Source organism: Sinocyclocheilus rhinocerous, unplaced genomic scaffold, assembly GCF_001515625.1.
Source record: "Sinocyclocheilus rhinocerous isolate Xijiao unplaced genomic scaffold, SAMN03320098_v1.1 scaffold865, whole genome shotgun sequence".
In the NCBI taxonomy this organism is placed as follows: Eukaryota; Metazoa; Chordata; class Actinopteri; order Cypriniformes; family Cyprinidae; genus Sinocyclocheilus; species Sinocyclocheilus rhinocerous.
The window spans coordinates 473,952-500,407 of NW_015646167.1; the positions used below are offsets into that span (position 1 = coordinate 473,952).

Below are 26,456 nucleotides of genomic sequence, written 5' to 3' on the forward strand. Positions count from 1 at the left end.
CTGCAATTATTTGAAAAATATAATAAAAACTGTAATATTGTGAAATAATATTACAATTTAAAATAATAGTTTTCTATTTTAATATATTTTAAAATGTAATTTATATCTGTGATTGCAAAGCTACATTTTCATCAGCCATTACTCCACATAATCCTTCAGAAATAATTTAATATGCTGATTTGGTAACATTTCTTACTATAATCAGTGTTTAAAAAGAGTTGTGCTTCTAACATTTTTGTGGAAACTGTGATGGCCTTTTTTAAGATTCTTTGATGAATACACAGTTCAAAAGAACAGCATTTATTTGTAATAGAAATCCTTTGTAGCATTATAAATATCTTTGTTGTCACTTTTGATGCATCCTTGCTGAAGGAAAGTATTAATTTTTTATTTTTTTTTAATCCTACTGACCTCAGACTTTTGAACGGTAGTGTATGTCAAACACTGTCTGCTTATTTGAGTAGTCTGACATGTCAAGTTAAGGCTCAATCAATTCTGTGAGGTTTGGGTGACGCCACTGTACCTGTTTATCCATCCATTGCAGACGAGGCAGGGCAAAATGGACTGTAAGAGGATTTGAGACCCTTTCAGACCTTCTAGACACTTTGAGGTTTTCTGGGTGAAGAGAGGTGAAATGGCTTGTCATGTTCCGTCTCTTGCTCTCTCAGGAGAGCATGCTTATTTTATATTTGTGGGACAAAGGTTCATTCTCTTGGAGTTCTGCTAAAATTACCCTCTTAGCATGCAACAGCCCTTCATTATCTCTCCGTCTATCCTCCATTCATCCATCCCCCCCTCCATTTTCACCATTCTTTTAATCTCTGCTGTCCTCAAATCCATCTAATTCTCTCCATTTATTCTTCTTTAGTTCTACCCTTCTCTCCATTATTCCTCCATCCTCTTCTCTTTCTGCTCTGTTCATCCAATGTGAAGAAAGGATGCAGGGGGGGAGGCGGTGGGAGGCGCAGTTTGCAGCGCTCCGGTGTCTGTTCCTTTCCCTGCTGATCTAAGACGTGTTGCAGAACCGTGCCGGTTGGATTTTTTTGGGACGGGAAGCCGCTCTGGGTTGAGCAGTGTTCAGTTTATATAAAGACAGCTGTCAGCACAGGAGTGTGTGCCACTTCTAAACACTCCACTCATCGCTGACTCACTCTAACTTCTTATTATTATTAATGTTGAAAACAGGTGGGCCACTTAATATTCTTTTAAAACCATTTTTTAAGATTCTTTGATGAATACACAGTTCAAAAGAACAGCATTTATTTGTAATAGAAATCCTTTGTAGCATTATAAATATCTTTGTTGTCACTTTTGATGCATCCTTGCTGAAGGAAAGTATTAATTTTTTATTTTTTTTTAATCCTACTGACCTCAGACTTTTGAACGGTAGTGTATGTCAAACACTGTCTGCTTATTTGAGTAGTCTGACATGTCAAGTTAAGGCTCAATCAATTCTGTGAGGTTTGGGTGACGCCACTGTACCTGTTTATCCATCCATTGCAGACGAGGCAGGGCAAAATGGACTGTAAGAGGATTTGAGACCCTTTCAGACCTTCTAGACACTTTGAGGTTTTCTGGGTGAAGAGAGGTGAAATGGCTTGTCATGTTCCGTCTCTTGCTCTCTCAGGAGAGCATGCTTATTTTATATTTGTGGGACAAAGGTTCATTCTCTTGGAGTTCTGCTAAAATTACCCTCTTAGCATGCAACAGCCCTTCATTATCTCTCCGTCTATCCTCCATTCATCCATCCCCCCCTCCATTTTCACCATTCTTTTAATCTCTGCTGTCCTCAAATCCATCTAATTCTCTCCATTTATTCTTCTTTAGTTCTACCCTTCTCTCCATTATTCCTCCATCCTCTTCTCTTTCTGCTCTGTTCATCATCCCGTGTATCTGTTTGAGCAAATCACCATGTGTGTTCAAGAAAGTGTGAGAACTGAAGAAAGTCTGTGTGCGTGGCTGTCCATCTGTCTGGGAAGGTGTGCCTGTTTAAACCAGCATGTGAGCTTTAAAGCAGCATGTGTATGTGATCATGTCTGAGTTAGCTCAGACTGTTCAGAGACTTTGCAGCTTGTTTCTGTATGCCCGTGTTGGCGCTTGTGTGCATAAACTTGTGCATCCTGATACGCATGCTTTCCTATGCAAAAAGCAGTATGGGAAATGAGTAGTTTTTGAGTAGTACCGGTATTAATGAATCGTTAGATAGATGATGCACTGCACTTGTGACTTGTGCACCTGCTGGATGTTTATTCCATTATTTTGATATTCCAAGCTTTTTCTGAGTAAAAGTCAAAGGTCAATGCTAATATGGCTGATGCAATATGTCCAGAAATTTTTTTATTCTACACACCTAAACATTTTCATACCTAAAGAATGCATCAATGGTTAAGAAGTTCTTTTTAATTTTATAGACTAAAACATACAGAACATGAACCTCATAACAGAACTTCTATATATCTTCAAAATAAGTAAATTACTTGTTTGATATTAAAGAGACAGATCACTCAATTGACAGATCACTCAGATGACAATTCTGTCATCATTTACTCAATGCAATACCAATCCAAACCTGTATGCATTTTTTTTCTTCTTCTGCTGAACACAAAAGATGATATTTTGAAGAATGTTCCCATTGACTTCCAATGTCATTTTGACCATGTATTTTGTTTTTGTAGTTAGCATTTAATTAGCATACTTAAACCTTCATAATCAATAATTAATCAATACTTAATGTCCCCATATTTAAGCAGAACAATTTTTTTTTAGGAAATATGCTAAATTTAAACTTGAAGATTAAGGTTATTTTTTTGAAAGAAAGGAAAACTGTCATAGGTTTAACAGACAGTTAAAATAAATAATTTTTCTTTTATTTCATATGTCAGGCTTGGGTTAGCTGTGTATATTTTTCTGCCTATGTGCACTTTAACCAGACGCCATTACAGAAAAACCATCACACCCACCTCTGTCATCTGCTCCCTTCACCCGGCACCCTTTTCGGAATCACTCTGAGGGTAGGCCGCCCGGTTTGCCTCGTCTCACAGGAAACTCCTAGAGCCTCTGCCTGGAAACATCTGAGACAGAGAACAGATGGCACTGTGATTTCTGACAATTGTGAACATGTTTTCCCCCCAACTGTGTCTGTGTGTGTGTTTGTGCTCTTTTAGCTATCTAGACCTCCGCTCCTGTAGACTATACACCCTTGGGTGTGTATTTGTATGAATGAGAGAGTGAGAAAGAAAGGGAGAGTGGAGGAAATATGTGTGTTTATGTTATTTTCAGGCCTACTTGCTGCTGTGGGTCTAACCCAAGAGTCATCATGGATTAAAAGCACTGGGAAACGCTCCACAGGTCCGTCACTCAGCACACTCGGATCCAAACGAGTACAACGGGGTGTTGACAGACCTTCTCTTTTAATGCTGATCTCAGAGCGGTATTCCACAATCTCTTATTACAATGGGAATTTGAATGTAGATGAGAATGACTGCTCTCAAACCAGCATAAATGGGAGACTAAGCGTGAAAATGCACCGGGGGGCCCACGGGTCAGGGATGATGATGAACTGACAGAGCGCATGGAGGAGCTGAACCCCACTGTTTGTCCTGAAATGGCTCCAACATATAAAAGCCCTTGCAGTAAAGGTGTGTATATGTGTGTGTGTGTGTGTGTGTGAGGTTCACTGTCTACAGGCTCGTACGGAAAGTAAATCAGGGGCCTATTCTACCGTAAATGTCACTCGCCCTGCCTCTCGTCTCCTGTCACTGGCAGAGCATTTTGCGGGTTATGAGACTGGATGTACACCAATACTTTGCCTTAAAGGTGTCCAGAAGATGCTGGAAGAGACTCGTGCACAAGATGAACTGTGAATTTTGGTCTCTGTGTGTTTTATAAGACAGCATCCATAAGGAAAGGCAATTAAGCTGAATGGTAAATGTCAGATATTTCTGTATTTTGTCTCTGGCACTGTAGAGACGTCCAACATATTTTAAGCAAAGTTGTGCCCTTTGAGGGGCATATAATGTGGTAAATAGCAGAGTAAATGAGTTCCCTTTCAGTCAGTCGCGTTCGACGTTATGTCAGTCGTGACTGACGAATTGGGATCTCGCCCGAGAGCCCAATCACCTTAGAGTGTTAACTAAACAAGCCAATGGCAGTTGGCGTGCGTGTTTCGTCACGCGCACCCCGCCCCGCAGCACGGGTATAAAAGGAGAGCGCGTGCAAACGCACATCAGCTTTTCGCTTCGGAGCCGAGCCTTCTAGCAAGACTGAATCTCCGCGAGTGTCTACGAGACAGCCTTAGCGTTGGTGTCACGGCGCATCAGCGGGGGTTGCCATCCAGTGCTGCTTCTCTTCGGCATGCTGCAGCTTCCCATTCTGCGGTCTAGCCGCGACCTCCCCATGGCGCTTCAGCGCTCTCTCTAAAAGAGTGTTTTCCAAAATAAAAAAACCTAAAAGAGCAATATCTAAAAGAGCGACGGGCGTCTTTTTAAAGATGGCTTCCCGCTCGTGCGTTTCTGGATGTGGTCGTTTCCTTCCTTCATCTGACGGTCATGATCGCTGTATCTCGTGCTTGGGCGGGCAGCACGCTGAAGCAGCGCTCATGGATGAGTCATGTTCTCAGTGCGGGAACATGACCATCGCGACGTTGCGGTCTAGATACCTCCTCATTAAACGGGGGGGTATCCCCCTTGCCATGCCCCGCTCTAGCTCCTCCGGTTCTCGGAGGGCTACTTCGGTTCATGGTCAGGGAGATCTGAGAATCACAGTGAGAGCTTCCCCGTCAAGTGCGTCTCCGCGGGCCTCTCATTCCTCAAGCATGGCACTGGAGGCCTCCTCCTTCTCCCGAACGCTCGAGGCTGGACGATTGGTTCCTGGGGGCGCAGGCCGGTCGTCGGCAGCCTCCTCCGGTTCCATTCTTCCCGGAAGTGCATGAGGAGGTGACTAAGTCTTGGAGGGCACCTTTTTCTGCCCGAAACAGGCCTGGTGCCTCCTCCGTCCTCACCACCCTCGACGGTGGGGCGGCCCAAGGGTATGTGGACATCCCCCCCAGTCGAGTGCGATATTGCCATGTAGCTCTGCCCGCAAAGTGCGTCCGCCTGGAGGAGTAATCCACGCCTTCTGTCCAGGGCCTGTAGGTTTTCGTCCGCTCTGACGGCTATGGCTTACAGTGCTGCTGGACAGGCCGCTTCCGCCCTGCACGCCATGGCCCTCCTGCAAGTCCACCAGGCCAAGGCGTTGAAGTTCTAGCTCCTCCGGTTCTCGGAGGGCTACTTCGGTTCATGGTCAGGGTGATCTGAGAATCACAGTGAGAGCTTCCCCGTCAAGTGCGTCTCCGCGGGCCTCTCATTCCTCCAGCACATTGCACCACCTGGTGTTCCCGGACGAGCTTGCTGGATCCTCGGACAGGGCGGGGCCCAGCATCTCGTGCGGAGCACAGGCGGATGACAGGATGTCGATCGCTGCATCGGAGGGCGAGCTAGGCTCTGGAGATGACGATTCGGCTGCGCTGCCTCCGTCAGGAAGAGTGGCGTTGCCCGAGTCAGATCCAGAGCTGACTGCTATGCTTTCCCGGGCCGCCGAGAGCGTCGGGCTGCACTGGAGGCCTCCTCCTTCTCCCGAACGCTCGAGGCTGGATGATTGGTTCCTGGGGGCGCAGGCCGGGCGTCGGCAGCCGCCTCCGGTTCCATTCTTCCCGGAAGCGCATGAGGAGGTTACTAAGTCTTGGAAGGCACCTTTTTCTGCCCGAAACAGACTTGGTGCCTCCTCCGTCCTCACCACCCTCGACGGGGGGGCGGCCCAAGGGTATGTGGACATCCCTCCGGTTGAGCGCGCTATTGCCATGCAGCTCTGCCCGCAAAGCGCCGCCAGCTGGAGAGGTGGTCCACGCCTTCCGTCCAGGGCCGGTAAGTTCTCGTCCGCTCTGACGGCTAAGGCTTACAGTGCTGCTGGACAGGCCGCTTCCGCCCTGCACGCCATGGCCCTCCTGCAAGTCCACCAGGCCAAGACGTTGAAGCAGCTGCACGAGGGTGGTGCTGACCCAGGTGTGCTGCAGGAACTGCGCACGGCGACGGACCTCGCGCTTAGGGCGACGAAAGTCACGGCGCGGGCCCTGGGTCAGACGATGTCCACACTGATGGTCCAGGAGCGCCACCTATGGCTGACCTTGGCGGATATGAGGGAGGCCGACAAGCATCGCTTCCTGGACTCCCCGATCTCCCAGGCCGGCCTATTCGGCGAAGCGGTGGAGGGCTTTGCCCAACAGTTCTCCGCCGCGCAGAAGCAGACGGAGGCGTTTCGACACATCCTGCCCCGGCGGTCTGCTGCTGTCTGCACCCCACCGCCGGCTGCAGCCCCTCTGTCTGCTCGTCGCCGAGGGCGCCCTCCTGCGGCCTCCACCTCCGCTCCGGCGCGGCCACAACAGCAGCCTTCACAACGGCAGCAGCGTGGAGCTGGCCGCAGGAAACCGGCGCAACCCGCCTCCGCCCCTGCCAAGCCCGTGAAGCGCCAGAGCAGGCGGCGTCCCTGAGACGGGCGACCCGGAGCTCTTGGATCCTGCTCTTCAGGAGATGGTGACTGCACCACTCCTTCCCCCGGAGGAGGGCCGGGTGGAGAATCTTATGTTTCCGTTTGTTTTTGTAGCCAGTGGTACCCAAAACTTCAATAAAAGAGCAGTTTCCTTTGCCTCCGGGTCCCAAGAGGGCGAGGATGGCGGTGCACGAGACCCTGTCTCCACACGACCGTCCCCCTCTCCTTTCGCCGATGGGCAGCAGGGTCCGGTTCGGGGACGCTGTGCCTCCTCACGAGCCCCCTGCCCAGCTATGGAGCCAGGTAAGTGGTGCGCCGCGCACTCAGACCCCACCCTCGGACGCACGGCCTCCCGGGTTGGGTCCCTGTGTTCCACCTCGCTGCCCCACTGCAGGTACGTCGGTGGGTTCCCTGGTCCCGCTAGTTCGGTCGCTGGGGGCCTGGTTAGCGCTCCCCAGGCCGTCTCGCTGGCTCATGAGAACCATCAGACTCGGCTACGCGATTCAATTCGCCCGGCGCCCTCCCAAGTTCAGGGGCATTCGGTTCACCTCGGTGCTGGACAAGGATGCTCCTGTCTTGCGTGCAGAAATCGCGGTCCTGCTGGCGAAGGACGCGATACAGCCGGTCCCTCCAGCCGAGATGAGGTCGGGTTTCTACAGCCCGTACTTCATCGTACCCAAGAAAGACGGTGGGTTACGACCGATCCTGGACCTGCGCGTACTGAACCGGGCCCTTCACAAGCTCCCGTTCAGGATGTTGACGCAGAAACGCATCTTTCAATGCGTCCGTCCTTTCGATTGGTTCGCAGCGATCGACCTCAAGGACGCGTACTTTCATGTCTCGATTCTCCCTCGACACAGACCGTTTCTCCGCTTTGCGTTCGAAGGGCGAGCATATCAGTACAAGGTCCTCCCCTTCGGGCTATCCCTGTCGCCTCGTGTCTTCACCAAGGTCGTGGAGGCAGCCCTCGTTCCATTGAGGGAAGCGGGCATTCGCGTTCTCAACTACCTCGACGACTGGCTCATATTGGCCCAGTCCCGAGCGCAGTTGTGCGAACACAGGGATATGGTGCTCAGTCACCTCAGCCGATTGGGGCTTCGGGTCAACTGGGAAAAGAGCAAACTCTCCCCGGTGCAGAGGATCTCTTTTCTCGGCATGGAGCTGGACTCGGTCAACCTCTCAGCACGTCTCTCAGTAGAGCGTGCGCAGTCGATGCTGAACTGCCTGGGGTCCTTCCAGTGCAAGACGGCGGTTCCACTGAAACAATTTCAGAGGCTCCTGGGGCATATGGCATCCGCAGCCGCTGTCACGCCGCTCGGGTTGCTTCATATGAGACCGCTTCAGCGTTGGCTTCACGACCGGGTCCCGAGATGGGCATGGCGACACGGCACTTACCGGGTTCCTGTTACCCCGTTCTGCCGTCAGACCTTCAGCCCGTGGGCAGATCTTGCCTTTCTTCGGACAGGGGTGTCCCTTGGGCAAGTATCCAGGCATGTTGTTGTGTCAACAGATGCCTCTGCCAGGGGCTGGGGTGCCATGTGCAATGGGAATGCAGCTGCGGGGCTCTGGTCGGGGCCCCGACTGCAGTGGCATATCAACTGCCTCGAGTTGCAAGCAGTATGGCTAGCTCTGCGCCGCTTCAAATCGCTGCAACACGACAAGCATGTACTGGTCCGTACGGACAACACTGCGACCGTTGCGTACATCAACCACCAGGGCGGTCTACGCTCCCGTCGCATGTCGCAACTCGCCCGCCATCTCCTCCTCTGGAGTCAGAAGCATCTGAGGTCGCTTCGCGCCGTTCACATCCCAGGCGAGCTCAATCGTGCAGCCGACGAGCTCTCACGTCAGCCCGCCCTTCCGGGAGAATGGCGACTCCACCCCGAGACAGTCCAGCTGATTTGGAGACGCTTTGGGGACGCTCAGGTAGACCTGTTTGCCTCCCCGGACACATCCCATTGCCAGTTGTTTTACTCCCTGGCCGAGGGGACCCTCGGCACGGACGCACTGGCGTGCAGCTGGCCTCGGGGCCTACGCAAATATGCGTTTCCCCCAGTGAGCCTTCTCGCACAGACACTGTGCAAGGTCAGGGAGGACGAGGAGCAGGTCCTCTTGGTAGCGCCATATTGGCCCAGTCGGACTTGGTTCCCCGAACTGATGCTCCTCGCGACAGCCCCTCCTTGGCAAATTCCTCTGAGGAGGGATCTCCTTTCTCAGAGAGGGGGCACCCTCTGGCACCCGCGTCCAGACTTGTGGAATCTCCACTTGTGGTCCCTCTGCCAAGCCCGTGAAGCGCCAGGGCAGGCGGCGTCCCTGAGACGGGCGACCCGGAGTTCTTGAATCCTGCTCTTCAGGAGATGGTGACGCGCACCACTCCTTCCCCCGGAGGAGGGCTGGGTGGAGAATCCTTTGTTCCCGTTTTGTTCTGTTCCGCCACTGGCTACCCAGCCCCGGGTACATCGGTGGTTTCTCTAGTCCCGCTTGTTCGGTCGCTGGGGGCCTGGCTAGCGCTCCCCAGGCCATCTCGCTGGCTCGTGAGAACCATCAGACTCGGCTATGCGATTCAATTCGCCCGGCGCCCTCCCAAGTTCAGGGGCATTCGGTTCACCTCTGTGCTGGACAGAGATGCTCCTGTCTTGCGTGCAGAGATCGCGGTCCTGCTGGCGAAGGACGCGATACAGCCGGTCCCTCCAGCCGAGATGAGGTCAGGGTTTTACAGCCCATACTTCATCGTACCCAAGAAAGGCGGTGGGCTACGACCAATCTTGGATCTGCGCGTGCTGAACCGGGCCCTTCACAAGCTCCCGTTCAGGATGTTGACGCAGAAACGCATCTTTCAATGCGTCCGTCCTTTCGATTGGTTCGCAGCGATCGACCTCAAGGACGCGTACTTTCATGTCTCGATTCTCCCTCGACACAGGCCGTTTCTCCGCTTTGCGTTCGAAGGGCGAGCATATCAGTACAAGGTCCTCCCCTTCGGGCTATCCCTGTCGCCTCGTGTCTTCACCAAGGTCGTGGAGGCAGCCCTCGTTCCATTGAGGGAAGCGGGCATTCGCATTCTCAACTACCTCGACGACTGGCTCATATTGGCCCAGTCCCGAGCCCAGTTGTGCAAACACAGGAATATGGTGCTCAGTCACCTCAGCCGATTGGGGCTTCGGGTCAACTGGGAAAAGAGCAAACTCTCCCCGGTGCAGAGGATCTCTTTTCTCGGCATGGAGCTGGACTCGGTCAACCTCTCAGCACGTCTCTCAGTAGAGCGTGCACAGTCGATGCTGAACTGCCTGGGGTCCTTCCAGGGCAAGACGGCGGTTCCACTGAAACAATTTCAGAGGCTCCTGGGGCATATGGCATCCGCAGCCACTGTCACGCCGCTCGGGTTGCTTCATATGAGACCGCTTCAGCGTTGGCTTCACGACCGTGACACCAACGCCAGCTGTTTTCCAAACACTCGCGGAGATTCGTCCTGAGAAGGCTCGGCTCCGAAGCGAAAAGCTGATGTGCGTTTGCACGCGCTCTCCTTTTATACCCGCGCTGCGGGGCGGGGTGCGCGGGGCGAAACACGCACGCCAACTGTCATTGGCTTGTTTAGTTAACATTCGAAGGTGATTGGGCTCTCGGGCGAGATCCCAATTCGTCAGTCACGACTGACGTAACGTCTCCGTTCCCTCCTTCAGGGAACGAGGGTTACATACGTAACCGAGACGTTGTACATTCTGAAGAAAATGTGAGTGGTGTTTGCCTATGAAAAACTCACTGCCACAATGCTAGGGTGATAATGTTGGTTGCCAGGGTGTTGATTTACGGTTGTTAAGGTGCTCTGGGTGTTTTTTTTTTTAAGTGTATTGCTATTGGAGCATGATATTGATACCAAATCGATTATCTTATTATATTATGTTATATTATATTAATCAACATTAGCCAGTATTCTATATTTTATTAGACATGCTTATTTCCTCTAGTTTACATTTAGAATACTGTTGCCACCATGTAATGCTTAAATGTAAAAAAACACTACTAATTTAATAACACTGTAAAATGTCATCTTTAACAAATCTAAAAATGAATATTAATTTCATACTGTACATTATAATGTTATAATGCCGAAATGTAATGGTGACATTTAATTTTAGTTTTTAAATATTTATTTTTAATTTTAGCAATGTAAAGAAATTTTTTTTTTAGAAATTTATATTTAGTTAAAAATAATAATTTATAATAAAAATAATAAAAAGATAATTCAATTCTAAATTTAGATGAAATATTACAATTTCTCTACTACCAGCCATTTATTGGTTATTGTTCATAATAAAAAATAATAACAATTATAATTATTATTATTGGCTTATCGTATCTGCCAGGATTTTTATATTGGTGTATCTCTAGTTGATATGTGGTTGCTATAGGGTGTTTTGGGTGGTTCCTGTTCCAAGTCAAAACTGTCTATGATGTTCAGGTTACTCCTATTTTAATTTCTGTATCATGCCTCAGAATATTAGTTCATATCATCTTCATAAACAAATCTTCATGAACAAGCTGTACATTTCCCTTTTAGCCCTGAGGCCAAACATTTAACCAATAAACCTACTGCAAGGCTAATGTAGAAAATCTGTGTACGTGGATGACCTGATAAGTAGAAATGAGATCCTGCAATGGCATTTGATATGTGAGGGAACATTAATGGAGGGCCACGCATTACTATAACTACAGGGGTGGAATGAACATTAATGGTGTAAAGGTACATCTAGGAGGTCAAAGGCTGGGATATACGAGTAGCAAAGGGAAGGGTAAAGGTGTCACACAGGTGAAAGGTGAGACCCCAGGAAGATGCAAATCTCCCACAGGGTGTCCACGAATCTCTGCAGTTTCCCCGGGGACTCGTTTAGGTGTGAAGCAGCCATGGGCAGATGGATCAACTGGGCCGGTGTATCTGTGAAACTCGCTCATTATAGGCTCGGCTGACTGTGATAACCTGATCGGTTTAACAGTTTCTCTTATAACGACTGAGGTTTTGATTTGGAAACAGGGAGGGGGTGATTCTAGACCAGTATGAAAGGGCAACTATTTACAGGCTCCAATGACTGTGATGTTCTGCGAAGGTCCTTAAGACAGCAGCTCCCAGAGAGATGGTTAAGACATATCCAGTTACACCAATAAGCCCTATCCTCCACATAAAGCAAGCAGCCATGACCAGTCACACATTAGTCATCATTACTGTGAGTGCACTTGTGTGAAGGAGGGGCATATTACCAGTCAGCATGCTGGCAGTATGTGCGCGTTGGGGGTGAATGCACTAGATGTGATGCGTGAGGCCTCTGACAGCTTTAGATTCAAAAAGCATATGTACAGCATGTATGTCTAATTACCCATCACAGCATATGAGTGCAAGCTACAGTAGTGTGTGTGTGTGTGTGTGTGTGTGTGTGTGAGAGACAGCGAGAGCGTACAGAGGCATTGTGTGTGTGCTTGTGTATTCACCTGCTTGTGCTTTGTAGACGTCTATCTGAGAGTGTGATGTGGATTAGAGGAGTAATTGGCAGGCACTATGTACTGTCATGTCCCGGCAGGCTGTTTAGTATTGCGGCGTGTTTGCCGTGATCTGAGAGTCTGTTTCCAGGCCTGATCCTCCTCTTCCACCCTCTCTGACTATCTGAGCTTCAATTGACTCTGTCTGCTTCTTCTCACTGATCAATTTGCAGTTCAACCTGAATAATCTTGAATTTTACTTTTTTTTATATGAAGCTTTCTGTGAGGATGTTGGAGATGGTCACATCTGAAATCCAAAACTGGGAGTTCAAAATGTAAACCAGGACGAAGAGGAGGGTGTTTGGTTTAATGCTTTCGCAGGCGGATACATGGCACGGTATTATAGGACAAGTCGACCTTATGTTGGGCCGTGGCGGTGTAGATCGCGGGCGCCCCCTTTCGGTCGCTATTGCAACTGCGGACTTTCCTAGAGGTACAGATGAGGGAAGGGAAGTAACCAGTTGCGTGAAAAACTAAAAGACAGCTTAAATGACAACAGCCGTACAGTGATTTTTCAGGTCAAAACAGTAAAAAAACGATGCGTTTTGACACGTTTTTTCCATGTTATGTGTGTGTGTGTGTGTGAGAGAGAGTGAGTGAGTGAGTGAGACAGCCATACAGAGGCATTGTGCGTGTGCTTGTGTTTTCACCAGCGCGTACTTTGTAGACGACTATCTGAGAGTGTGATGTGGATTAAAGAAGTAATTGGCAGAATCTAGGCCTATGTACTGTCATGTCCCGGCAGGCTGTTTAGTATTGCGGCGTGTTTGCCGTGATCTGAGAGTCTGTTTCCAGGCCTGATCCTCCTCTTCCACCCTCTCTGACTATCTGAGCTTCAATTGACTCTGTCTGCTTCTTCTCACTGATCAATTTGCAGTTCAACCTGAATAATCTTGAATTTTACTTTTTTTTATATGAAGCTTTCTGTGAGGATGTTGGAGATGGTCACATCTGAAATCCAAAACTGGGAGTTCAAAATGTAAACCAGGACGAAGAGGAGGGTGTTTGGTTTAATGCTTTCGCAGGCGGATACATGGCACGGTATTATAGGACAAGTCGACCTTATGTTGGGCCGTGGCGGTGTAGATCGCGGGCGCCCCCTTTCGGTCGCTATTGCAACTGCGGACTTTCCTAGAGGTACAGATGAGGGAAGGGAAGTAACCAGTTGCGTGAAAAACTAAAAAAGAGCTTAAATGACAACAGCCGTACAGTGATTTTTCAGGTCAAAACAGTAAAAAAACGATGCGTTTTGACACGTTTTTTCCATGTTATAACACTGATAGAGGAAACAAATCAACTCCTCTGTTTAGGCATCGTAAGGAGGTTAATGGAATGTGCGAGATTTCTGGAAAGAGGAAAAATACCCGGATTGAGCCCAGAGAGAATACATTCGGCTGGAGGAAAAGTGAGCACACTGTGAAAAGACCCTCCTCCGCCACGTCTGAACCTGTTCTGTCAGTTCCTTTCAGCTCAAAGCCCACAGAAGAAGCCGGAGGAAAGAAGGAAGCTTTAATTAATTAACGGTACAAGCAAACAAGGAACTTTTTCACTGTGTTTTTCGCTCCTCAGTTCTCCGAGCAGACGGAACAGCTGGGCTCGCTCAGCAAGCGCACAAATCAACATCTACTGTTCCGCCTGTATAATATCCTCCAACGTCTGCTGTTATTTAAGGGGTTTGTTTATTCTGTCTTTCTGTGATCTCTCGGATATAAAGCGAAATTTCCGCAGGACGCTGTTCGGTCTATGGTTTAGATTTAAGAGGATTGTATCGTTTTTGTGATGTATAAGCCGTGAAGACGCCTGGTCACTATTTAATGTCCTGTCAGCACCGCAACAGTAACGTTATAGAAAATAAATTTGACGTCGGGGTAAAAGTGTCTGAAGAGGGAGCCTTATAAAAAAAAAAAAGGACCATGGTAACCATACTTTCCGCCTAAGTTACTACAGTTGTTACTACTGTAAAATTTAAATGAAATCTCATTCAATGTTATCTATCATTGTATGATTTCTTTTATGACGGGGACATCAAAGTTTTATTATAGTTACTATGGTATTTTGGAGTAAACTCTGGTTACCACAGTCATTTTTAAAGGCAGCTGAGAATTATTTAATTTTTTCCTTAAAATTATTGTTGTTCTATGAGATGGATTGTGGCTTGGATCCTGGGGCCTTGCGCTGAGGTTCCTGAAGCATCCAGAAGCAAGGCACTGCTACTGTAAAATTGGTATAGATAGGTAAACAGTGTTTGAATGTATGCCAATAATATAATTAAATGCAATAAATTAAAATAAAACTATTTTGGAGACTCTACAAGAGGCTGCTGTCCTGAGGCCTCACAGGACAATAATCCATCCTCAGGGTTCAGTACTTAAACATCAATTAGTATTTGTAAAGATAGATGCAGTGTACAAGGTGTGTACTAGGATGGGACTGGTTTTTATCCATTGAAAATTTACTAGAATTGTGAAAAGTGGATGTTACATACCAGAATTATAGGTGCTGTATGTAATTATTTGACTGTACTAAAGCAAAAATACCATAATATGTTTGTAGATATATAGGAAACATGCTAAGTTCACATATTTATTTCTCCGAAAAGCAATGTGGCAGTCATATATTCTACACTGAAATGTGTGTTCCGTGTCGGAATGTCTGTTTTTGTTTTGGTCTGTGTGATTCCGGCCACTGCCAATTTACCCAATACTATTTCAACACCCTAGGTTCCCATTTGGCGGAAAACTCAGCGTTTGACTGGGTCAGAGATCAGATTCTACCTGACCTAAAAAGCCTCGACTCACCAACTTACAGTGCAAGGCTCGGCACCATCCGTTATCAATTGCGCTCGTTCCTGTTGCATGTCCTCGGTCTGGCAACCTGCGTGAGCTTCGAGTCTGAGCAGGAGGGGGCGGGAGAAACAACACTCTCAAATATTTGAGACAGGGGTAGCTGCAGGTCAGAGTAATGGGCGTGGCAAAAGGTGGCGTGCCGAAAGCTGAATGCTACAACAGAAACTAACCCCTAACCCTAACAAATTAGAAAGACCTTTATCCACGCCCCCTACCTTTCGGCACACCCTAATCTTTCACCACGCCCACGGCTCCTGCCTGCAGTTACCCCTACTTGGAATATTTTGAATTTGGACTGCAGAACTAATTTCAACTGCTAGCTGTCAGTATTAAATACAGCACCTTTAAGTATTTGAAAAAAAACAAAAGTGATTGACAGTCAAAAAGAAAGTTATTTCAGAGGTGGAGCAAGAAGATAAACATTTTATTCTTTTGAATTTAGTGCACCGATTAATTATCCACAGTATAAATAGGAATATGTGGTATACAATAAATGAGATCAGTTTAACTTTCATGTTGACTCTAGCAATGTAATATACTTAGCCTTTGTTGAATGATATTTCAATATTTCTCTTTTTTTTTCTCTCCAGTTCTGCAATGGTGCCCACCTTTCCTGTTCCTCTCCTGTTTCTACAAGTGTTGGCTCTACAGAGCGTTTGGTCATCTGCTCCACAGGAACCGAAAGTTCAAAGCTCGCCTCAGACAGATATCTCCAGCTTACATCACCCCACCTGGAGCCTGGGGCTGCAGCTGTATAGGTCGCTCCGCATCGATGGTTCCCAGACCAACACCTTCATCTCCCCGCTTCTGTTGGCCAACTCCCTGCTGGCTCTAGAGCATGGAGCTAAAGGACCCACAGCAGGCCAGTTTCATGATCTCCTGGGGATCACCAAAAATGATAAGGCTGTTGGAGAAGTTTTGACCAAGGCACTGAAATATGTGCGTGAAGCTAATGGAACCAGCTACACATGGCACATTTCCTCTGCACTGTTTTCCAAACAAGCCCCTAAACTGAAGAAGAGCTTTCTGGAGAAGCTCCAGACCCACTTTGGGTTGCAGCATGTGGCCCTGGAGGATGCACAGAAACAGACGGACATGGAGAAGCTCCAGTCTTGGGCTAAAAGTGGGATGGATGGAGAAGAGACAGCAGATCTGGAACAGGCACTGGAGACCAAACCTGGAGCTATGATCCTGGCCAATGCATTGCACTTTAAAGGTGAGAAGAAAGAATAAGTTGGAAACTAGTTTAACTGGCTTAATATAATGCTAGCACACGATTATATTCTAATATGATATTGTGTTGATTTACATAATGAGGTTAAGGAAAGTTATTTTAATCACTGAGTGCAAATAACATATAACAGGACATGGCACATCACAAAGACAGACTAAAAAGCTTCTGTGAATAACATGCTTTAGGAACAGGCATTAGACACAGTTAAAATGAAGGTGTGGCTTGTCTACTGTACTTAGGGGATCAGGATAGTTGTGTCTAATCTTGAAGCTTTATGGTCCATTATGTGTTTGGACAGTAGCCAGACTGCATTGCAAAATTCATGGCTTCATCCTTCGCTTTACTTGAATGGCCTGTGGGATGTGAATGCTATTATTTTCTATAATTTGAGTTCTTAGTGATGTTTTGTTTGTGAGCTAATCAGTGTTTTTGAATGAACTGTAGACATGAAAGTTTTGTAGATATGCGAATTGTATAGATTATATTAGTGGTTAAATCCAGTTCTGTAATCACATTGGCAGATCGACGTTCCAAGAGCACTGATGTAAATTCTAACAGCACTGGGATTTAAATCATGAATTCAAGTGGGATTTGAATCATTGATTCAACTGATTGTTTCATTCAGGAATGAAACAAGAGACTGCTTGTATGGCTGCGTTCCACTTTGCTTTTAGACACACACACTGAATCTTTACTCAAATGACTCGCTCGCATAATGATTTAACCTGCAAAAAGATTCAATGAACAAATCTTTTTGGTGAACTGATTCAAAACAGTCAATGGGATTAATCAAAATCCCCACCCCTATATGTTATACTTATTTATTTTTTGATTAACACCTCATTTATCTAATGCTGCTCAAATAATTTAAGGCAAGCATTAACCATTTTAAAAGCTCAAACAATACTTTTTACATTTAGATTTTTTTCTTCAGTTCCAGTTCACTAACAATTCCAAGGTCATCAGTAAGTTAAAACAGTTTTACACTCACAGATATCAGCTCATACTGTATCTAAAAAAAGGCAAGAAGTGATATTTGAGCCAAACAGGATCAGACAGAGTGGTCATAGCACCGCTGTGCTTCCGCTGTCTTGCGTGCTGGAGAATTAGCTAGTACAGATTGTGCTGCTGCTTGATAAATGGACTATAAGCAGTTGCACGACTGATCCTGAAGGTGAAAATTTGCTTGGAGGATAAGGAATCACACTTTAGGGGGTGTGCAAAACATACGTGTGTGTGTGTGTGTGTGTGTGTTTGATTATAGTGATTTATGTTGGTGTAGCAAATGCACCGGTGAAGTGCATGTGTTTACTTATGTGTTTGTATGTATTTGTGTACGGTATACACTCCTGTTTGTGTTCATGCTGGGAAGTCTGATTTATTTTAGCAAACTCATGTTTAGTAAACAAATTGGTTGGAATAAATGATTCATTATTTCAATAAATTTTTTCATTACAGTTTCCAGACTGCAGTCAAGTGATTTACAAACTCTCTGTAATTCAGTCTGAACAAAGTATTTAATAAAAGCATCAGTTGAAAAGAACAATTCTTTTATTAATCGAACATCAGTAGTTCATGCATTCTCCTTAACAGCCAGCCTGCAAGGTTGATGACAGGCCATCGAGAGTATATCAGGAAGAGCCTATATGTATCTTCCCAGGAGAGGTGGTGTGTCATCTTAAATAATTTAGTAATGATCATCTGCATCTCCTGCCCTCCAGTGAGTGACTATATTCTTCATACAATACTCTTCTGCTAACTGCATACAGTGCAGTATATACTGCATACTGCCTGGCCTGCTATTTAAAAAAATATATTGTTACATGACAATCACTTTGCAATTCCGTGAATGACATTATCTTGTCATTTCTGAAATAAATATGATTTAAATCCATGTGTGCAGAAAATTTGCATAATATGCACTGAACTTGTCTTTTTTGGTCCTTATATTTACATGTATGCATTTAGCAAACACCTTTATCCATTTTTATGCACTTTTATCAGTTCAAGCGTTCCTCATGGGAATTGAACCTATGACCTTGGTTTTGCTAGCATGTTCTCTATCATTTGAGTTACAGGAATTTTTGCCAGTCAATCATGTGGGCACCATGGTTCTATGTGTAAGAGCTTGCATGGTAACTATTAGGCCAAAGCTCTGATTAAGTATTTTTAACCCTGAACCCATGTACAGACATTTTAAACTGAAAGGAAAAATTTTGACATACTCAAGAGAGGGTAGTTTTCTTGTCTTATTATTATTGAGCTGTAATAATAATATTGTTTTTGCACAAAAGCTGTGCAGTACATGCAGTACCGTGTTTAGTCAAATCAGAGACAGTTCAACAATACTTAAGTTTCTTGTCACTGAAAATGAGTTTTTAAGATGCCGGTGCTATATGCTGTTCTACTTCACTGGAGTTCTGTCTCTCTCTCTTTTTGTGCATTGTCTCACCCACATGCTGAAGTCTTGTTCTTGTCATTGATTTCTTTGTCTGCGTAATACTGGCAGGTGCTTTGATCCTATTTTAAACACAGAGCGATGGGAACGGAGCGGTAGGAGGAGAGCTTTCCCCACATGCTGGAGTCTTGTTCTACTCATTGATTTCTTTGTCTGCGTAATACTGGCAGGTGCTTTGATCCTATTTTAAACACAGAGCGATGGGAACGGAGCGGTAGGAGGAGAGCTTTCTCTACTACCAAACGCAACAGGAAATAAAGTTTGGATTGATTTTAGGTTGATAAGCAATCTAATTAATTTCTTTTGTTTTATGTTTTGACTTAATTACATATTTTTTCCCGTTCGCAAGCAAGAAACAGGAGTCGGTGGAAGTTCATTAATTCAGCCAATGAAATATACAAATTAGATCAGACAGTAGATTGGGCCCTGTGAATGAGATTATGAAAATTGAATTCATAGTTTGGATTTATAATTTAAAGGCAGTCAGTTGTCGCACCGCTTCAGGGTTCTATAGTACTTCATTTAGTCGCCAGTGTAATATTAACTTTGTCCAAAGCTTTTTCATCACTTCTCTGATGGGTCGTTTGTGGACTTTTACTCTTGGTGTTAATCTGAGAGTGGTTTTCTCTGCTCTCCTGAAATCTGTTCAGTCATGTCAATGTTTTATAGGAAAAATTGTCAAAATGTGCGCCTTCTGGAGTTCATTTACTTTAAATAATAGACATTGCAGTTCATTTCTCTGTCCACATCTGCAGTCCTCATGCCTCCCTGCAGCAGGACAATGGCATGTTCACGTAGGTGAGCAGGAAACCTGAGTATCTTTCTCTTCTGGTGTTTTTCAGAGTCAGTAGAAAGGTCTCTTTAATGTCCTAAGTTATTATAACTGTGACCATAATTGCCTTCCGCCTATAAACTGTTCCACAGGTCCATGTGCAATAATTGTTTATGGTTCATTGAACACGTTTCAGAAATATTGTTTAAACCCTTTGCAATAAAAATGTGTAAAGCTCATTTGTATTTTACAAAATTGTCTTTAAAATACACTGTTCCAAAAAAAGAGACATTACTTTTTTGATAATATTCCTGCCTGGAATGACTATGGTAGGATTGGCTACAGTACTCTGGTGCATGTACAATTCATAATTCCAGGTACACTGAAACAAATAGCCAGACACCATGGAGAACTGAATTAGAGCTCATAGCAGGGGGCAAATGGAGAGCCACAGAGGTGAAAGATAAGATAATTTTAGGGGTTTGGTCAAAGGCTTTAAAAGGAGAAAGAGAGAGAGAGTACTGTAGGCCGATTCCTGGTGTGTCGTGGTGGCAGCTCATTACCTCAGCCTTTGTGCTCTGTACAGCAAACCCCAAAAAACAAGCACACACACACTTTACCCCCGAAGCACGAGAGAAGATGAAAGCGCTTTAATTTAGAGCGTTTTAGCTTTATTGTTTGTGGCTCGGTTATTACTGAAAATGGGCATGAGAGAGCCTTCAAGATGCAAAACCGCACAATAGCTGCATTGTCTTTACGCTCTGTAATTAATGAAGAAGGTATGAGTGTCTCTCTCTTGCGAATGCTTGTTGGGTCATTCTGTTTCTCTCTTTCAGTCACAGAATCTCCCAGGATGTTTTCTTTCTTTTGATTGCCAGCCAAGACCTCAGTGACAAGAATCCTTGTGTGGCATTTCAGAAACTCGCATGGCAGAATTCCCCTTTTAATGCTCTCAGTTCCAAGAGCTTTGCCACCCCATAATAACCGACAGATACCATGCCATGTGCTTTGAACTTTAGGCTGATCAAATTTCATCCTCCTGTATAATTATTGAAATCCAACTGCTCTGGCTCTTGGCTTGTGTTCACAAGCTTAAAGGAAACTGCTAGCATACCATGAGGCGCATGCAAAGCTTGGCATGGGGCCGAACAGAGAGGTTTGCTTTCCCTACACAGGATCAGGTGTTTCTCATAATAAATGACAGTCTTGGGTTTATGAAATGAGACTCTTTTCTTTAAAGAGGAATTCTAGTTTCTGTCTCTTTGTTTTGTGTATTTTTTTGGTTTTGTTAATGGTATTCCTAATTATACATAAGGAATATGTTTTGAATTCCTCAAGGGGAGGATGTTTAATGCTGAAAGCAGTGGTTTTGGGACCAGGAGTGTTTAAAGGTGATTATGGAAATTTCATCTTGGGTGGCACATTCCTTTTTAAGGCACAGCAAAACTGAGGCCTGGATAAACTTCAGCTATAAATACAGAAGTGCGATCGGGTGACTTTGATGAGAAAGTGAAAAACTAGCACCAAATTAAAAAGGGGCTAGAGATCCTTCTAATACTGGCAAAATATTCAGCAACCCCGAAAACAATTTTTTTTGAACATATAAGCCACATTTAAAGTATAAATGCCAGTGCATCAGATAACAAAATATCAAACATGTGGCATTTTTTGTTTACGCATTTTATTAAAAAATAAAATAAAATAGCACAAGCACGCTATTCAAGCAAAATATTTTATGAAAAGGATGTTGTAAAGTTTTCTATTTTTAAATTATTTCAAAATGTTATTTATTCCTTCGAGGACAAAGCTGAATTTTCAGCAGCCATTACTCTAGTCTTTAGTGTCACATGATCCTTCAGAAATCATTCTAATATGCTGATTTGGTGCTCAAGAAATACATCATATTATTATCAGTGTTGACAACAGCAACAACACTGTGATACATTTACTTTTTCAGTATTCTTTGAAAGTTGAAAAGAACAGCATTTACTTCAATACATACACTCATATACATATACTCTAAACGTAGCTTTAGTGTCCATGTTTGCAGTTAATGTGACAAGCAGCACCAGTGGTGACTCAGCCAGGACACCTGACCTGTGTGACACATTTTTAGTGAACACATTCTCTAAAAATGTCCTTGAGACCCGTCGTTTAAAAACAATTGTAAAAATGGCTCAAAAAATAAAGACATTTCTGGGGAAAAATGCATAATTTTTGCAGGTCACACTTTAACATTTCGTATCTCATGCAATTATATTCAGACATTTTAAGTGTGGCTTAAGTGTCCATTGTGTCCAAATAATTTTTTGGGTCAGTGTAGGTCCAAATAACACGTGGCAGGGTTCAAACTGAGTTGCAGAGGCTGTTGACTGCCTTATGTGTTTGTCTCTTCACTCCTCTTGAAGAGCAATGTAGTACTTCTGGTGCTGCGAAATACAATAAAACGGCCTGGCTTAACCCCATATTGTCTTGCAATCATCCTTAGTATTTGATTTGACTTGATACTGCTTTTTTCGCTCTTTCTTTCTCTCCCATTCTTTATCTTTCCCTTGACTAATCCAATAAGGTGAAAAGACTGTGGAAAAGAACATGTGACTGTAATACTGCTAATAGTCTCTTTATCGAATCTCATCTTTGTCAGTGAATTTAATGGGTGTAATGGGCTGTAATAATATGTCCTATGCCTCTGCCTCCCCTGCACCCCTCCTCTTGCCTTTTCTTTCTTTTATCTTTGGTTCTTTTTCTGGCATGGAGTCTGTGATATTCCTTTGTATGATTTGACTCATCAAAGCCTTGATGTATGTCAGATCCAAACAGCATGGCTGTAAGATGATTGTACTTCTAAAAGTTTGTGTCAGAATGTTAAAATGCTTGTTTGTGCATGTCCGGGTCATGATGTCCAAGTCATGTTCATCTATTCACATGTGTTTTAAGTGGATTTTTCTGTTTGTAGGATTTTGGGATCGAGGTTTTTACCATGAAAACCAAGATTTGCGGAGCTTCTTGGGTACCAGATACACTAAAGTTCCCATGATGCACAGATCAGGTAAATTCCATCAGGCTTTTATCATTGAAATACACAACAAAGACATCCAAACTACCAAATGTTTGTTTTCCCAGGCGTATACCGTCACTATGAGGACATGGAGAACATGGTACAGGTGTTGGAACTGGGCCTGTGGGAAGGGAAGGCCAGCATGGTGCTGCTTTTGCCCTTCCATGTGGAGAATTTGGCTCGGCTGGACCGTCTGCTGACCCAGGATCGGGTTGAGAAGTGGTTGGGGAAACTGAACTCCACTAGTATAGCATTATCCCTCCCGAGAACTAAGATAAGCAGCACCGTCAGTCTACAGGTAATAGTCTAAATATTGTACATATCACTTCCTACACGGCCGTTATGAGTGTGTAAAATACTATTTCAAAACATTAAGTTATAGATAAATATTCTTAACATACAATGTAGATAAAACTCATTTAGAAAGCTAATGGAACATAACCAGATATGACATTAGCATAATGAGAACGAACCATAGGTCATAGATTATTTTCATTCAGTGAGAAAGCTATTTTCCTTTTAATGGAAATTGTGTTTGCAATGAAATTGCAGTCAGGCTTTAGAATGCGGTTGTATGTGTCTTAGGACACTGAGCTATGGTCTTTATTCTTTAAAACATTCCTCAGATGTGCATTGTAAGTGCTTCCATTGCCATCTTGTGCTGCTCTCTTTTTGAACACCAGCAGGCAGCATGTTGCTTTATTGGCCTGTGATCAGGAAGTTTTTTACAGAGTTTTTTTAGTCATAAAAAAGGACAAGATTTTGTCTTTTAATGAATGTATCTTTTAAATTCACTCAATATTTTGTCATGTCATATTAATTTTGGTCCATTTTAAACCTTATCAAAATGTAGGTGACAAAAGCATTATTTTAATTAAAACTAGATTTAATTGCTTGTCTCTGCAAAATCAATTTTGTTTGACTGCCAGACTTAAGACTTCCTTGTCTTAGTGGTTCATATGTGGTTACTAAGGTGTTTTAGGTGGTTGCTAGGTGTTAAGTTTCTATGTGATTTGTGTTCTGCTTCTGCCATGTGAGTCTGGTAAGTACTGTCATTATCTAACACGTTAGTGTAGATTAAAGTATCCTCCAAAAGTTTGGGGTCTTTACAGTTTTTATTTTTATTTTTATTTTTTTTAGAAATTAATAAGACATGATTGCAAAAAAAAACATTCAAATAATCCTTAAAATATCAGAATTTCCACTAAAATATTAAGCAGCACAACTGTTTTCAACACTGACTACGTTTACATGTGCACGAATAATGCGATTACTTCCAATAATCAGAGTAAGGACTTAATCACATTATGATGTTTACATGTCAAGAGCAAAGCTCTTCACTCCCATTTACATGCAATTTCCATTATTATTATTATTAGCTATGAATTGTGGTTATTTTTTTACTGCCATTATTCACGTACCCCACTGCACATCACAAATGATGGATTAATTTATTTACGTCCAATGCAAAACACATTTGTATGGTTGTATTCCATGCTTTTTCGGTGCCATAGAAATGTGATGGCAATTCGTTTGCCTACACTGCCGTCGCGTTCTACTCGCCGTTTCTGGATGAAGGTAAGGAACAGATGGTGGCAGCGAGTTGTGTTTTCCCCAGAAATGCGATGCTTTCTTTCCCGCCATCGTTTCTAATCTGCGTATTATTACAGGTGCGCATCAAGTCATTCATGTATGTCACAAGCACATGCGCACTTTGGTCAGAGCGGCAATACTGCGATTAAGGTGTTTACATGCCTGTATATTTCGATTAAAATCGGCGCACGCCACCTATGTTAATACGATTATGCTTGCTGCGATTATGAGTTTAATCGCATTATTTAAATCGAAGTATTGCATTTACATGAGGTAAAGTTTAATCGCAATATTGCCAAAATCTCATTATAATCTCATTAAGAGGGTGCATAATAAAAATAAATGTTACTTGAGCAGGAAATCAGCATATTAGAATGATTTCAGAAAAAGGATGGTGTGGCACTGAAGTTTCTGGAGTAATGGCTGCTGAAAATTCAGCTTTGCCATCATAGGAATAAATTATAATTTTTTTTTTAAATATAGAAAACAGTTATGTTAAGTTGTAATAATATTTCATAATATTACTGTATTTACTGTAGTAAACAGCATACACTCACACCCCAAACATTCTAATTTAGTTAAAATAGACCTAAAAAAAATTAACATAAAATTCAAAATTGGCATTTTCACTACGGGTGTGTCTAATTTCCATTGTAGTGCATAACATCAAAGTATCATACGTTTATGTTTACCACAGACCATGTTTTACTTATAAATTGAAAACCCCATTATAAAAACCCATAGGAAAATCTCGAGGGAACCCATGGCAAATTAGTCTTCTGGGTTTTGACATCTCAACTGCAGCACTCTATTCTTGTTGTGCAATATAGACCTCAACAGAAAGTCGTCCTATAATTGCATGCCTTATTCCCTCTTAAGTGTTTCCCATACAGACTAATGACTCTCCTGGCATCCCAAACATTTGTGCTCCTTCAAGGCCTGGGCCCTCAGAGAGACGACATCCTGGGTTAGAAGCTCAGCAAGAGTCTCTCCAGCAGCTCGGCCACAGGAAGCAGCCTGGACTTAGACAGCAAAGAGTGACATAGTTTTAGAATAGCACAGATGGTTCTGTCTGCACTGCTGAACAGATCTGGATTTGGACGACAGAGAGTGACAGTGACTGTGTCGGGCGTGTTTGGGCTGTTGAGTTCAGTGGATGAGACCGTGTCTGCTATGATTGGCTTGTGGGTAAGCACATTTGGATTCTTTGGTTTCTTGCGGTGGGTGGATATGTCAAGTGCGCCTTCGTAGTGCTCTTCTCGTGGATTGTGGAGGTGAAGTGTTTTGGAGCTTGATGAATGATTTTTTGACATGCTGCTGGCTCTCTTCTTTCCTTGCTCACTTCAGTCTTGTTTCTCCTTCCTCGTCTCTTTCCTGTCTCCCTGCCTGTTCTTCGTATTTGTCTTTTCTCTCTCCAGCTACCTCTCCGTCCTCCCTCTCTCAGCGTCTGACCTCAGCTCATCTATCTCCTGCCCAGAGTCCACTGGTTCCTCCCACTCTCCCTTTCTTTATTCATCACTTCATCCACCACCTCAATCTTTGTGTCTTGCCCTCTCATTTTCTCTCGTTTCTAGCTGGTCAGAGTCCCTGTATCTCATCTTCTGTCTCGCCCCTTTTCGTCTCTCGCACTCGTTCTTTGTCAAACACTCCTTTTCTCTCTTTACGTCTTTCATATTTGCCTGCACTTCTTTCTGCAGTCTTCTTTTCTTTCATTTTTCTGTCCTCTTATATCCGTGAAATATTTCACTTTTTTTTATTCTTTATTTATTGGAATCACCTGTGACCTCCTTGACATTTTCTGTGGTCAAAAACTACTTTCTTTTGATCTCAATTTTTTTTGGATGCAACTAATTTATTGTTTGTATAGTAGAGATGTGCATCTCATGACTCAGGCCGATACGATACGCATCTCGATGCATAGCCAACGATACGATACATTAAAGATACATATGAAGCAGCTACCGATGCGATGCGATGCGATACGATTCACCCCTGTTACGATGCAGTGCGATCCGATTTCGATTCGATTCAAAACAATGCGATTCAATGCAATACGATGCAATGGCGAAAATATGATCACTTTTAATGCCCCGAGGCCTGTTTCATAAGGCTTATTTCAGTTAGTCTGACTCCTTGTCAAATGATTTGGTTCCATAAAGCAAATTTAACATGGGCCTAGATAGCTTAGTCACTGTGGCAACTTATGCTGGGAAACTGACCTGGTCTAAAGCAGGTTAACTGTCAGACTAAGCGGAGTTCCTCTAACACTGACCAATAGGAACGCTATTATATGACTTTTTCTTTTATTTATTTTTACAGTTTCTAGCCAAGCAGAAAGGCTCTCTCTGGTTTTATGACAGCTGTACCTTTTATAGTTTGCAGAACAGATAGCAGAACATTAGAACATTACAATCTAAAATTGCTCTTTAAAGCATTAAAATAACTAA

The 26,456-nt window shown here is 44.2% G+C and overlaps 2 protein-coding genes across 5 annotated transcripts in view; both read left to right on the top strand.

Moving 5' to 3' along the window:
• Positions 1-5,244, top strand: part of LOC107707047 (squamous cell carcinoma antigen recognized by T-cells 3-like) — a 67,015-nt gene extending 61,771 nt beyond the window's left edge. The window contains exons 4-5 of the mRNA XM_016510923.1: positions 4,783-5,083; positions 5,166-5,244. Coding sequence (XP_016366409.1) covers positions 4,783-5,083; positions 5,166-5,244 — 380 coding nt within the window. The remainder of the gene's footprint in view (positions 1-4,782; positions 5,084-5,165) is intronic.
• Positions 5,245-13,245: 8,001 nt separating this feature from the next.
• The window catches only part of LOC107707071 (serpin H1-like), a 28,622-nt gene continuing 15,411 nt past the window's right edge, over positions 13,246-26,456 (top strand). The window contains exons 1-5 of one of the 4 annotated variants that reach the window (XR_001636222.1): positions 13,246-13,571; positions 15,485-16,110; positions 22,315-22,407; positions 22,482-22,714; positions 24,889-25,197. Coding sequence is in view for 3 of the 4 variants with exons in the window: in XM_016510951.1 (XP_016366437.1) it covers positions 15,492-16,110; positions 22,315-22,407; positions 22,482-22,714 (945 nt within the window). In the remaining variant the exon portion in view is untranslated. The other 3 variants (XM_016510951.1, XM_016510952.1, XM_016510953.1) reach the window with 3 other exon arrangements.